The 15097-nt window shown below is 42.5% G+C and overlaps 1 protein-coding gene across 32 annotated transcripts in view; it reads left to right on the plus strand.

The window, feature by feature from the left end:
* Positions 1–5323: 5323 nt before the first annotated feature.
* Positions 5324–15097, plus strand: part of PLEKHB2 (pleckstrin homology domain containing B2) — a 294333-nt gene continuing 284559 nt past the window's right edge. For 24 of the 32 annotated variants that reach the window (XR_014080345.1, XR_014080350.1, XR_014080353.1 and 21 more), the window contains exon 1: positions 5324–5412. Coding sequence is in view for 3 of the 32 variants with exons in the window: in XM_081583156.1 (XP_081439282.1) it covers positions 9021–9042 (22 nt within the window). In the remaining 29 variants the exon portion in view is untranslated. Of the gene's footprint in view, positions 5924–6876; positions 6984–9000; positions 9043–15097 lie in introns of those variants that run through there. The other 8 variants (XM_081583169.1, XM_081583171.1, XM_081583173.1 and 5 more) reach the window with 3 other exon arrangements.

Raw genomic sequence — 15097 nt, forward strand, 5'->3', positions numbered from 1 at the left:
GAGAATGTGCTAGGGGTCATCAACATTGAGTTCAGTGAGCAGGATATGGATCTTGCCACGATTGTTTTATTGTTTTGGGTCATGACTCATGCTTCTGATGCATGGTTTTATTGCTAAGCAAGCCTGCTTGGTTTTGTGCTTAAGTATACCTGCTTGTATATTGTCCCCCTGCTTATTTAACTTATACGCAGAGTACATCATGAGAAACGCTGGGCTGGAGGAAGCACAAGCTGGAATCAAGATTGCCGGGAGAAATATCAATAACCTCAGATATGCAGATGAAACCACCCTTATGGCAGAAAGTGAAGAAGAACTAAAGAGCCTCTTGAAGAAAGTGAAAGAGGAGAGTGAACAAGTTGGCTTAAAGCTCAACATTCAGGAAACTAAGATCATGGCATCCGGTCCCATCACTTCATGGGAAATAGACGGGGAAACAGTGGAAACAGTGTCAGATTTTATTTTTTGGGCTCCAAAATCACTGCAGATGGTGATTGCAGCCATGAAATTAAAAGACACTTACTCCTTGGAAGGAAAGTTATGATTAACCTAGACAGAATATTAAAAAGTATAGACATTACTTTGTCAACAAAGGTCCGTCTAGTCAAGGCTATGGTTTTTCCAGTGGTCATGTATGGATGTGAGAGTTGGACGGTGAAGAAAGCTGAGCACCGAAGAATTGATGCTTTTGAACTGTGGTGTTGGAAAAGACTCTTGAGAGTTGCTTGGACTGCAAGGAGATCTAACCAGTCCATCCTAAAGGAGATCAGTCCTGGTTGTTCATTGGTAGAACTGATTTTGAAGCTGAAACTCCAATACTTTGGCCACCTGATGCAAAGAGCTGACTCATTTGAAAAGCCCCTGATGCTGGGAAAGATTGAGGGCAGGAAGAGAAGGGGACGACAGAGGATGAGATGGTTGGATGGCATCATCGACTCAATGGACATGGGTTCGGGTGGACTCAGGGAATTGGTGATGGACAGGGAGGCCTGGTGTGCTGGGGTTCATGGGGTCGCAAAAAGTCAGACACCACTGAGCAACTGAACTGAACTGATACTTGCTTTCTTGAGTAATCATTAACTTACAGGAGTGTCTCATACTTTTTTCTACTTTAATCTCCAAGTGGGATTAACTACTTAATCACCTGCTTTTTCCCTTTCAGTTCAGTTCAGTTCAGTCGCTCAGTTGTGTCCGACTCTTCGCGACCCCATGAATTGCAGCACGCCAGGCCTCTCTGTCCATCACCAACTCCTGGAGTCTACCCAAACCCATGTCCATTGAGTCGGTGATGCCATCCAACCATCTCATCCTCTGTCGTCCCCTTCTCCTCCCACCCCTAATCCTACCCAGCATTAGGGTCTTTTCCAATGAGTCAACCCTTCGCATGAGGTGCCCAAAGTATTGGAGTTTCAGCTTCAACATCAGACCTTCCAATGAACACCCAGGATTGATCTCTTTTAGGATGGATTGATTGGATCTCCTTGCAGTCCAAGGGACTCTCAAGAGTCTTCTCCAACACCACAGTTCAAAAGCATCAATTCTTCGGTGCTCAGCTTTCTTCACCGTCCAACTCTCACATCCATACATGACCACTGGAAAAACCATAGCCTTGACTAGACGGACTTTTGTTGGCAAAGTAATGTCTCTGCTTTTAAATATGCTATCTAGGTTGGCCATAACCTTCCTTCCAAGGAGTAAGCGTCTTTTAATTTCATGGCTGCAATCACCATCAGCAGTGATTTTGGAGCCCCAAAAAATAAAGTCTGACACTGTTTCCCCATCTATTTCCCATGAATTGATGGGACCAGATGCCATGATCTTAGTTTTCTGAACGTTGAGCTTTAAGCCAACTTTTTCACTCTCCTCTTTCACCTTCATCAAGAGGCTCTTTAGTTCTTCTTCACTTTCTGCCATAAGGGTGGTGTCATCCGCATATCTGAGGTTATTGATATTTCTCCCGGCAATCTTGATTCCAGCTTGTGTTTCTTCCAGCCCAGCATTTCTCATGATGTACTCTGCATATAAGTTAAATAAGCAGGGTGACAATATACAGCCTTGACGTACTCCTTTTCCTATTTGGAACCAGTCTGTTGTTCCATGTCCATTTCTAACTGTTGCTTCCTGACCTGCATACAGGTTTCTCAAGAGACAGGTCAGATGGTCTGGTATTCCCATCTCTTTCAGAATTTTTCCCTTTACTCTGTCCCTATCACTTCTATTGAGTATTTCACTAAAAATCTTTTTAAAATTGATCACTGAAAATCGATATTTTATTTCTTTTAATTTGCATTTGTTAGGTTCCAGCCGAGAGTCATTTAAAAATATGTTATATTTGCATGTTTTCTTATAGGAATGATTTATTCATATATCCTTTGCCTGTTTTTTTTTTATTGGAGTCAGTGTTTTTTCTTGTCAACTATATATAAATTGAGTGTTTAGTAGGAAAATACTGTTTTTTGTTCACTACCTAGCTGGAGGCAACGTTTTTGAGAATGTGTAACTCTGTTCTGGTTTTGCACATTGTGGTGAACACAGAGATCTATGTCTCTTCCCTTCCAAGGCCCTGTTAAGGTAAAAGAAAAGGTATTTTAAAAATTATTTTTCAATATTTATTTATTTATTTGACTGCACTGGGTCTTAGTTGTGGCATGTGGGGTCTAGTTCTCTGACCAGGAATCAAACTCAGGCCCCCTGCTTTGGTAGTTCAGAGTCTTAGCCACTGGACCACCAGGGAAGGTCCCAAAAGTTTTTTTGGCTGCACTGGGTCTTTGGTCCTGCGTGTGGATTTTTTCTAGTTGAGGCAAGTGGGGGCTACTCTCTAGTTGCAGTGTGTGGTGCATGAGCTTCTCCTTGTGCTGCGTTCTATTGTTGAGGCTCGAGGCTGTAATGTGCCAACACAGGCATGCTCATAGAATCTTCCCTGACCAGGGATCAAACCTGTGTCCCTGCATTGGCAGGTGGATTCTTAACCACTGGACCACCAGAGAAGTCCCCCGAGAAGGTATTTTTTAAAGTCCCGAATAGTTCTAGAAAACAAGTTAAAGGACACTGTCAGTTAAGTGAAAATTTGAGATAATTGACCATGAAAGAAAGAAATTGGGGTCGGAGGCTTCTGATTCAAGATGGCAGATCAAGAACATACTTTTCCATTTCTCCCTAGACTTTTATGAAATACGTGATTGATATTTAAAAAATAATAGACATCAGAGAAAACTGAAGCAGCAGTAGAGGCCCTGGTGCATGCAGTTGGGGAGAGAAGGGACTCATTTTCAAGTGGATAATTCAAATAGGCAGAAAAAGCTGCAACCCACAGCAGGTGTGATGGGAGCAGAGGGGAAAGCTGGTGAGAAATGAACCTGGAAACAGGAATAGTAACTGCAAAGCTGCCTGTGCCACAGCTGGACCTCATCTGTCTTCCCCATTCTTGTATGATGGTAGTTTCATGTTTATAGTGAGCAAAAACCCAACTGATCTCCTAAGAAGAAATGAACTGAACTGAAAAAAGCCAAGGCTTCTCAGTAGACGTTGAGGGCAAAATAAAGTCAAATATAAGTGTACAAAAACTTGTTTACTACCAATAGAGGCAGTTTCAGCACTTCCTCATAGTAGGAGCAAAAGTGTATCAAGTTTGGTGGAAGAGCTTCCTGTTCTGGGTTGGACTTTGCTTTCACTTGCCCCACAGTCTGTTCTCACTAGAATTGTATGTGTATTGGGAGGGATTTGGGGTACTGATGAAAACTGTGAAGCTGCTGAAGTTCTACTGCTCTACCCCAAGTGGTACCTCTGCTTTAGAGAGATAGACAGATACTGCAGGTGTGTGGGGAGGGGGGGAGTAATCCATAAATAGAACAGGAGCAGTTGTGATTCATTTAGAACAGGTAAAGGAAGTGGGAAATAAAGAATGTCTATATATCTATTACCTCCTGTTGCTTGGAAGAGTCTCATTCCAGATTATGTGGGGTGTGGCAGGGAGATGACATTTTACTTCATGTCCTATTTTTAAATTTTTTAAAATTTATTTTTGGCTGTGCTGGGTTTTCCGTTGCTGGTCTCTAGTTTCAGGGATTAGGGGCTACTTTTCTTGGTGGTGTGCAGGTTTCTCATTGTGGTGGCTTCTCATGTTGAGGAAGACTGGCTTTAGGTGCTCGGGTTTAGTAATTGCAGCTCCCAGTCTCAGTAGTTGCTGCTCTGGCTCTAGAGCATAGGCTCTGTGGTTGTGGTGCATGGGCTTAGTTGCCCTGCAGCATGTAGAATCTTCTCAGACGAGTGATCAAACCCGTGTCCCTTGCATTGGCAGGTGGATTCTTAACCATTGGACCACCAGGCAAGTTCCTTGTCTTATCTAGATATTCTTTTACCTACAACTGGATTCAGGATATTCAAGATATTCTTCTACCTACAACTGGATTCAAGAACTACTTTTTCTTGTTAATTTGTTAAAGTGGTTTTTAAGTTGTTTCACTGATTCATTAAAGAAAATTTCGAAAGTACAGAAAAGCAGAAAGAAGAAATAAGTCATCCGGAGTCCTGTCACTCAAAGACAATATGCTAGTGTATTTTTGGACCCTCCAAATCCAAGCTCTGAAAGATATCTAACACTGAACGTAGTCAGAGTTAGACCTGTAGCTCTACTGAGAGGGTGAGCATCCCCCAGGATACTGAAAGAGCATTTCTGTCACTCAGTTTCCCCTAATGGTAACATCTTACATAACCATGGTACAATTGTCAGTACTAAAAATGTCTAATAATTACTATTAACTAAAATAAGAATTTGGAATTTATGAATTCTTTGACTAACATCTTTTTTTTTTGTTACAGTATCCCATCCAGGACACTACATTGCATGTGAGTTTCTCAGTCTTTCTTTCTTTTTCACTACTTGAGTTTTGAGGAATACTGGCGAAGCATTTTGTGGAATATCCCTCAAGTGAGATTTGTCTGATGTTCTTCTCATAGTTAGACTAGGGCTAGGGCTATGCTTTTTGGGGGGAGTAAGACTGTAAGAAAAGTGACCTTGTCATTATGTCATATCAAGGGTAAATACTCTCAAAGACATTGCTGTTTATGTTAACCTTGATCATGTGGTTGAGTAGTTTGACAGGTTTCTTCACCGTGAAGTAATTTTTCCGTTTGCCAACACTTACCCTGGGAGGAAATGACTATGCACAGCTCATGCTCAGGGGTGGGTGTGTGGCGATCCTCCCCCCCGCCCCGCCCCGCCCCCCATTAGTCAGGCTCTTTGGGCCCCACCTCAGCTCCGGCCTGCCTGGCGTGCCCTGCGCATGCGCGCCGGGGAGGCGTGACGTCTGACGGCGGCCGGGACGCTAGCGTGAGGCGGCCGCAGCCGAATAACCTGGACGTGTCCTTCCGCTGCAGACTTGTTTCCGTGCGCGGTGGTAGCCGGAGGCTTTGCGGGTGAGTGTTTCTGTCCGATTTCGGCGACCCAGACCCTCTTAGGTCTGGCCCGCCCAGCCCGCGCCCTCCGCTCCCTACTCCGGCGTCGGTCCCTCCGGAGCCTCCTTTGGAGAGGCCCGTCAGCGCCCCCCAACCCCACCCGAGTCCGTCCCCTCCCCCTCCTTTCTCCTCCGTTTCCCCCTCCTTCTCTCCTTCCCTCCTTTCCCCGGTCCCTCCCAAGCTTGTCCGAGAGCCGCCGCCCTCGTCTCCTCCAAGCGGATCCCCCTTCCAGACCGTCGCGCTCCGCTCCTCCGATCCCTCGGAGCCTCTCCTATAGCTCCGCCTGTGTCTTCTCCAGAGGAAAACCCCCTCCCTTCGTCCCTTTTTTCTCTCCTCTGGAGCCTCCCTTGGAGCTGCCCGCCCGCGTCGCATCCGAGCTGACCCCCAACGGCTCCTTCCCTCCCTCTCTAAAGCCTCCCCTGGAGCCGCCCGGCCAGCTAGAGAGCTCCTGCTGCTGCCCGCCTTCCGCCAGGTGCTCCCCGCCGGCCCACTGCCCATCTGCAGTCTGGGCGCAGAACTCCGCCCCTGCTGTCCCGCTGGCCCGGGGGATTTGGACTCTTTGGTTCTCCTCCCACCCGGAGGTCTCATCCTCCTTAAGAAGGAGTCTGGAATGGCATTGAAGCTTTGCGCTCGCGTGTGGGGCCCTTCTCCGCTTGGTTTCATCTACTCTCGGTTTTGCAGTGTCTTAAGTGCTCCTAGTTGTATTATGTCTTTTTTTGACATTTGATTGTCTCACCTGTTAGGAATCTCAGAGATCAGGGGTTTTGATTTCGTGTCAGAGTAGTGTTTTTTGTTCTTTTAACTGAAAAGTAGAGTAGCTTAACACAGGAACGTGTTTATAAATGACCGAATAGTAAAATTCCAGGTTTCCAGGGTGAGCGGGGGAAAGGAATGAGGTGAGACGGTTACAGTATCAAAAAATCTAGGGGGACATGGTTAATTCTAAACCATGTTGGAATTGACTGTTGACTGACTTCTGAGAAGCTTTCATTTTTTTAAATGTCTTTTCTGAATAAGACCGGGTAGAGCCACTGCCAGAGGGAGCAGCGCTTTTGTCTAAACGAAAGGAAGTTCCTGAGTCTTGATGGACTTTGAGGAGACCAGTTCCAGTGCAGGAGGTGACTTGTCAGTCACGAAGGGAGAGGGAATTAGGGCCCCGAGCTAATTACCTGTTAACTACCTGTTTGTTTACGACCCTTAATGTTTGTCTGACAAATAATGACCAAAGTACAATAGATGTGTTTATGTGCATGTGCAGCAAGTCTGCTCCTGCAGCTGATTCTCTTGTGCTCAGCATGTCCCTGGGCCCAGGAAGTTCTTAACCCTGGGCTGGGTTGGACTAGTCTGATGGTTATTGATAGAAGGTGATTGTTGGGGAGAGAGCTGGGCAGGTGCTTGTCTGGTCTTCCCTTGTGATTAGTGTTTACTCTTGTGTGGTAGTGATGACTTAACTAATGTCCCGGCCCTTCCCTCCACACCCCCAAATCTCTGAGAGCAGGAATCAAACATACGTTGCAGGATTATCCTGGCAGGTGAGAGTGTCTGGCACAATATAGGTGTTCAGTAAATGCTTACTGAAGGAGGTTGCAGAAAAGAGCTCAGAACCTAACGAGGTTTCTTTACTAGCATGTTTTTAATGGTGTAAGCATACTCTGTAAGTAAATAACCTGATAATCTCAGGGACTGAATTTGTGAAATGTGTAGGTCAGTGGTGTAGAAAGAACAGATACCCTTCTTGAGGTTGTCATATTACTTCTTGGGAAAATAGAGGTTTTTCTTGATTCACTCTAGAAGATTTGCTATACTTAACAGGTTGCTATCCTACATTAATATTTGGGTTCTTTCTCCTGTACTCTTTTTTCTTTCTTACTGGATGTCTTAAGAAATTAAAGAATTACTTTATTAGTGTCAGTAACTACCAAAAACTGCTGAGTAAAATAAACTATTAAAAATGTTACACTGGTGGTCCAGTGGCTAAGACTCTGCACTCCCAATGCACGGGGTTGGGGTTCAATCCCTGGTCAAGGAACTAGATCCACATGCTGCAACTAAAGATCCTGCATGCTGCAAAAAAAATGAAGATGGAAGATCCTGCGTGCCACAGCTAAGACTGGCGCAGCCAAATAAATATTCTTTAAAAAGTTACAAAAAGTGGGCTAGTTGAATCAGTCATATTTTATTGGCTGTATATTTGCTTCTGAATTTGATCCTGAGTACAGAGTATTGAACTTTCTTGCCTCTTTTAGTCTGTCTGTCCTTTGATGAGTGCTTGTATTGGGTTTGTTATTAAAAATTGATTGCTATGTGAAATGGGCAACACCAAATATGAACTGACCTCTGAATGATAATACATTACCCAATCCTTGTCCCCTGTGTTGTTTTGGAGTCCTTGAAGAACAAAGGTTTCCTCCCTTTGATAAGGAAGTAATTTTACAGCTAAAATACTAGTTCCTCTGAAAGTGAAAGTGTTAATCACTCAGTCTTGTCCAACTCTATGGGATCCCATGGATTGTCTCCTCTGTCCATGGGATTTTCCAGGCAAGAATACTGGAGTGGGTTGCCATTCCCTTCTCCTGGGGATCTTCCCCACCAAGGGTCTCCTGCATTGCAGGCAGACTCTTTACCATCTGAGTCAGCAGAGAAGCCCCTAGTAAGTAAATTTCCTGATAATCTCAGGGAGTGCATTTGTGAAATGTGTAGGTACAGAAAGAACAGATATCACTTTTTAAAAAATTTTGCTCAGCTGTGTGACTGTGGGATCTTAGTTCCCCAGCCAGGGATTGAACTGCTCTTGGCAGTGAGAGCTTGGAGACTTAACCACTGGACTGCGAGGGAAGTCTCCAGATACCACTCTTGAGGTAGTCATGTTCCTTGGAAAGGTAGACGGTGCTAACTAAACGAGCCAAGCAAAGTGGGCTTTTAGTTCAGAACTGTCAGATTCCGAAGGCAATCTTCTTTCCATCTTTTAAATTGGTCCCCTTTAAGATTCAATGATTTTTAAAGTGATTTCAGTTCATATTCAAAGTGACTTGAGGAATTCCCTGGCAGTCCAGTGGTTAGGGCTGGGTGCTCTCACTGCCCCAAGGTTGGGGGGAGGGCAGGGTGTGTTCTGGGTTTGATCTCTAGGTGGGGAACTAGGATCCCCGTAAGCCAAGAGGTGCACCCCCCCAAAAATGAAATGTTGAATATGATTTGTAGTTTTAAAACTTTTTGTAGGTTTTATTGGTATGTGAGTAATGTGGCTATTTTGCAGCTAGTTTGCCGGTATTCTGTCCTGTAGAACCGACGAGTTTTAGTTTATGCATTAGATCCTGCTCCAGGGTATAAATAATAGCTTCCCTGGTGGCTCAGAAGGTAAAGAATCTGCCTGCTGTGCAGGAGACCTGGGTTTGAGCCCTGGGTGGGGAAGATCCCCTGGAAAAGAGAATGGCAACCCCCTCCAGTTTCCTTTCCTGGAGAATCCCATGGACAGAGGAACCTGGCAGGCTACAGTCTGTGAGGTCACAAAGAGTTGGACACGACTGAGCGATTAATCGCATGTGTGCATGTGCACACACGCACAAACACACATGGAGAGTGAAGTTCGGCAAGGTACGTCAGAAAGCTATTACTGTTTCTACAGAGACTAATTTAGTTAGGTATTCTGGGAAGGGTTTTTTGGTTTATGTTTTTTTTTCCCTTTCCTTCTACTATGTGTTCAAATTTTGACAGCCAGGGGCATCTTAGTAAGCCTTCTAAGCCATTTGAGAAGCAGCCTGATGTGCTTCTGTCTTCTAGAATGTTTTGGGCAAGTTGTAGGTGGATGGTGAGGAAATAATAGCAAAAATAGTAGTAATAATTGCTGTGGGAGCAGCTACCATTTGTTGGTTTTAGTAACTGTCACGCACTATGCAAGCACAAGCTATTTTACCCAATTTCCCAAACATCTTATCCAAGTAGGTATTAGTATTCTCACTTTATAGATGAAGAAACTAAGGCTTAGAAAAGCTAAGTAACTTGCCCAAGGTGATTTATAAGTGATTGAGCCAGGATTTAAATGCAGTTCTTTTGACTTCAAAGCCTGTACTCTGAAGCATTAGGTTCTATGAATTTTTAAAAACATATTATCAGAATCACACTTTATGATTTTTGATTCCTAAAAATATATTAAGTTTCTCCCTCCATTTTGAAAACAAAGAACTATTATAAGGAAGGTTCAGGTAAATTTAGGGATTTTTTAAAAAACGTGTTTAAGAATAATTAAAATGATTGCCTACATGTTCACATTTATCAAAATAATGTATGTACATAAATTGAAAATCCAAATAGCACTTTAAACCTAAGAGTCAAAAACCCACTCCCTTTCCATTAACTTGAGACAACTGTTTCACCTTTTTTTAGCTGCCTTTTTTATATTTGAGATACAATAACATTGCTATTGATTTAGATGTAATCTTTGACTTCCTGCCATGGAAGACTTTTGCCTCCTGTAAACACACTTATTGAGTTTACCAGAGTCTCTTAGATAATGTCAATTTCTGTCCCTTTCCACTGTCCTCCAATCTGGACTGGTTTCTTTTCTAGGCCTATGGCACAGTTATCTTCCTGTGACCTTCCTTCACCTTCATTCTGGGCATTTTCTTTCCCTTTGTTCATTATTGGCTCCCTAGTTCCTCTCTCATTGTGGTGGAATACATTCTTCACTAGGTTCTGGAAACAGTCGAGTACGTGGAAGGTAAATCTTAAGTCTTTGAGCCTGTGTGTATGTCCTTATTTTATCTATTTGATTAACAATTTGGTGTGGAATTCTGGCTTGAAAATAATTTTCTCTCAGCATTTTGAAGATACTGATCCATTGCCTTCCAGCTTCCAGTATTGTTGATAAAAATGCCCTTATGCTTTGTTTCTCCTTTATGTGACTCCGCCACCGCCAACCTCCGCCCCAGAGGTTTTAAGTTCTGTTTTCTGTCTGTCGAGTCTGCAATTTCAATTAAACCTTACTGAGGATCTTTTAAAATTCATCTTGCTGGACACTCATTGAAGCTTTCGTGTCTAGAAATGCATTGTCATCTTCTGGAAAATGTTTATATAGTATTTTTTCTCTACTTTTTTCTGGTGGTTTATTTGTGAAACTCTCCTGTAAGCAGAATGCTTTATATCCAGGGTTATCCTTTATTTTATTTTATTTTTTTCCATTTATTGGCCTTTTTTTTTTTCCCTTTTCAGAGAGAGTTCTTCCATCATGATATTGTATGCTCTTCTATTTTAGATTTGATTAATCATTTTAAACCGAGCGCTCTGAATGTTCCTATTTTAGAACATTTTGTTTTTTGGCTACAATATTGTGTATCATTTCTCTGATAACAGTATTAGGTTGGTGCAAATGTAGTTGCGGTTTCAGACCATGAATTTTAAATCATTATAACTAGGCTCAAATACATCTTTATTAATCAGTAAAAACCATTACAGTCAGCACATTTTTGTCAATGAGAAATAAGTTGGTTTATTCCTGTGGCGTAAAAATCCATGCTTCAGGATTCGATGAACTCTTGGAAAGCATTTTCTGCCTCCTCCTGGTCGTGGAAGCGTTTTCCCTGCAAAAAACTGTCAGGATACATGAAGAATGGTAATTGGTTGGCAAGAGGTCGGGTGAATACGGAGCAATGGGCAAAACTTTGTAGCCCAATTCATTCAACTTTTGAAGCGTTGGTTGTGTGACATGTAGTTGGGTGCTGTTGTGGAGAAGAATTGGGCCCTTTGTGTTGACCACTGTTGGCTGCAGGTGTAGCAGTTTTCAGTGCATCTCACCGATTTGGTGAGTATACTTTTCAGATGTGATGGTTTCGCCAGAATTGAGAAAGCTGTAGTGAATCATACTGGCAGCAGATTGCCAAACAGTGACCATGACCTTTTTTGGTGTAAGTTTGGCTTTGGAAAGTGCTTTGAAGCTGCTTCTCGGTCTACCATCTGAGCTGGTCTTCACCAGTTGTATAAAATCCACTTTTTGTCACATGTCACAGTCAGGTTGTGAGATTGTTTGTTGTTGCTGTGTACAGTAAGAGAAGAGAAACACTTCAACCATTTTTTTGATTTGCAATCAGCTTATGAGGCAGCCACTTATCGAGCTTTTTTACCTTTCCATTTTTCTTCAAATGCCTAATAACTGTAGAGTGGTCGATGTTGAGTTCTTTGGCTACTTATTCTGTAGTTTTAAGAGGATCAACTTCAGTAATGGCTCGCAGTTGGTCGTTATCAACTTCTCATGGCTAGCCACTGCATTCCTCATCTTCAAGACTCTCATCTCTTTTGCAAAATTTCTGGAACCACCATTGCACTGTACATTCGTTAGCAGTTCCTGGGCAAAATGGGTTGTTGATGTTTCGAGTTGTCTCCACTGCTTTATGACCTGTTTTGAACTCAAGTAAGAAAATAGCTCGAATTTGCTTTTTGTCTAACATCATTTCCATGGTCTAAAATAAATATAAAATAAACATCAAGTAATAAGTCATTAGCCAAAAAACATAAATCGAGAAATGCACATTAAGATGATGTATAACATAACTGTTTTTATTTAAGTATGTATTCCAATATTAAATGACAAAGTTCAACATTGAAAAACTGCAGTTACTTTTCCACCAACCTAATAACTTTTTAAAAGTTTTCCTTTGCTCCCTGCAATTGTTTCTAATTCCTGTGAAAGTTTCAGTTTTTTTTTTTTTAAATCTTATATTTTTTAGTCTCTTATCTCGAGGCTTCTTCAGATGCCTGAACATACATGCTGTGCTCAGACTCAGTCATATCCTACTCTCTGCAGCCATATTGATGGTAGGCCACCAGGCACCTCTGTTCAAAAGATTCTCCTGGCAAGAATACTGGAGTGGGGTGCCACTCCAGGGGATATTCCTACTCCAGGGTGTCTTTCCGACCCAGGGATCAAACCCGTGTCTCTTATATCTCCTGCATTGGCAGGCGGATTCTTTACCACTAGCACTACCTGCGAAGCCTGAACATACATGCTGTTTCTATTTAAGATGTTAAAAAGGCTGACTGAAAGTTTATATGTTTGTTTTAAGTTTACTGCTTGGTGAACTTTCTTCTAGGGTTTTAGGCAGAGGTCAGTTGTTTTATAGGAAAAAAAAAAATTATCAGTATTAATGAGCCTTGGGCTGTGCCCTTTGCCCACACCTAAAGAGTCTGGAAGTTAAGTAAAGGAAGAGAACAGGAACTTCAAGGTGTTCACTTACTCTGTTACTCCTCTAAGTGTGGCATCTCACTTCCACTCTGAGCTATCCCTGATGTCACCAAGATTAGATAAGTCCTCTGTGTTTCAGCCTTTTCCAGAAGGAAATCCTCAGGTTTGGGGAGGATAGTAGCCTGGATGTGTTAGAGGGCCTAGTAACTCTCCTTAAAGATGTTCAGTAAATTCTGATATTCTCCCCCACCTTTAGAATTATCTCATAGTTCTAAATCCTGAATCTTCACAGTGTTCTGTGACTAGGGTTGGCTTGCTATGTTTTGATTGTTAGCACATGAAAAGCAGAGAAAGCTAAATTTAATATCAGTTACTACTTGTTCATTTACTTTAGACCTTTCACAATGTTCTTAGCAGCTCACCTGCTTTTGTTTCTGTTGCCATTCTTTTTGCCTTTGTGGATTTATGCAACTAAAATTCATGAGAAAGCAGATTAGGTGTTTAATTTGTCATTAATGTTGAAAATAGCAAAGCAGTCACCAGAAGGGGTGATCTTTACATTATTAATAGATCGTTTGTCTTGGATTCTCATTTTAATGTCACAGTTGTGTTTTCTTTCTTTGAAAGTAACTCTCATGTGAATTGAAGTGGTTGAATTCATTAGTTCAGTCACTCAGTCGTGTCTGACTCTTTGCGACCCCATGAATCACAGCACACCAGGCCTCCCTGTCCATCACCAACTCCCGGAGTTTACCCAAACTCATGTCCATCGAGTCGGTGATGCCATCCAGCCACCTCATCCTCTGTCGTCCCCTTCTCCTCCTGCCCCCAATCCTTCCCAGCATCAGAGTCTTTTCCAATGAGTCATCTCTTCGCATGATGTGGCCAAAGTATTGAAGTTTCAGCTTCAACATCAGTCCTTCCAATGAACACCAAGGACTGATCTCCTTTAGGATGGACTGGTTGGATCTCCTTGCAGTCCAGGGGACTCGCAAGAGTCTTTTCCAACACCACAGTTCAAAAGCATCAATTCTTCGGCGCGCAGCTTTCTTCACAGTCCAACTCTCACATCCATACATGACTACTGGAAAAACCATAGCCTTGACTAGACGGACCTTTGTTGGCAAAGTAATGTCTCTGCTTTTAAATATACTATCTAGGTTGGTCATAACTTTCCTTCCAAATGTTTAGTGAAAAGAAATGGATTTTCTAGAAATATGTAATATTTCTAAATACTGTAGATGGAAAAATGGTAAGATGGATATTTAAAGTCTGCCTTATTTTCTTTTTCCCTTCTGAGCACTAAGTTATCCTAGGTAACCTCAAGGCAGGGCAGGCTAGCAGGATCCAGGACCAGAAATTGGTCTAGGCTGATGATAAACCTGTTTTGGGCAGTGGCATGTGAATGCTCTACAAGGCTGAGGGCAAGTAAGCTGAGTGGTAGGCAGTATTCCCTCCTCCTCTGCTTTGTGGTCAGGGTTTAGGATATACTGGAGGAGCTTGGCAGGGGACAGACCCTAGATAAAAAGATGCAGCTGTGGTCCAGCATCGGTAAGGTGGGTCACTTAGGAGCAGATGAGGCAGCTGTTCTTGTTTATGTGCTTGTTACTCTTGGTGTCTCTGATTTGTGCAGCCCAGTGTTGAGGTCTGTGTTGTGTTATGTCTTATGGGTTGGGAGCTAGAGGTTGAGGATGCTCCTGCTAATGAAGCAGTATGCTCCACACAGTGGTGTGATATCCAACATGGTACCTGACAGAAGAGGCTGGCAGACACAAAGGACACATGCCTCTTTAATGGCGATAAAGAGCTTGTTTTTTAAGTTTTTGGATGGTTTGTAGCCTGTTCCTACAATCTTCTCTGCTGCCTATGTTTCAGTACATTTGAGTCCTTAACTCAGAACTCTAGACTTTTTGTCTTAAAAAAGAAATCCTAACAGACTGTAATAACAACTATCTCTTATTGTTAATGCTGTAACTTTGAGTTATTTAGTAAGGGGAAGGAATTATACAAATCAAATTGTTGGACCTGTTTTTTTTAACCACCATCCCCTTTATTGTGAAATTGAAGTCACAGTGTATGTTTCTTGAGCACGTTCTATAGTGATGGGCTGGATGGTGTTAATCATTTTACACTTAGGATGACTTTTGACCTCAGTTGGTCTAATGAATTGTAATCACTGTTTTCACACGGGCGCTTGTGTTGCCTCAGTGTGGCCATTAGATACCCTTTCTTTAGCTGGTGGACTTTTTTTCTTGAGAGCACCTTTGTTTTTTTGACAATAAGACATCTTAGGCACATCTTGAGGTATCTTGTCCCTGAGTTGTAACCAGCTCATTTTCAAGGAGTACAGGTTCCTTTTAGAGGAGACCAGTATTAGAGATAAATATCTGGGCATGTAAGATTGCTCCATATAATGACTAAGGGTAGACAGGATGATACCAGATAAGAAGCTATCTGAGTCTGCAGAACAATTAC

The sequence above is a fragment of the Giraffa tippelskirchi genome, chromosome 3 (assembly GCF_054371585.1).
Source record: "Giraffa tippelskirchi isolate mGirTip1 chromosome 3, T2T-mGirTip1v1.2.pri, whole genome shotgun sequence".
NCBI lineage: Eukaryota > Metazoa > Chordata > Mammalia > Artiodactyla > Giraffidae > Giraffa > Giraffa tippelskirchi.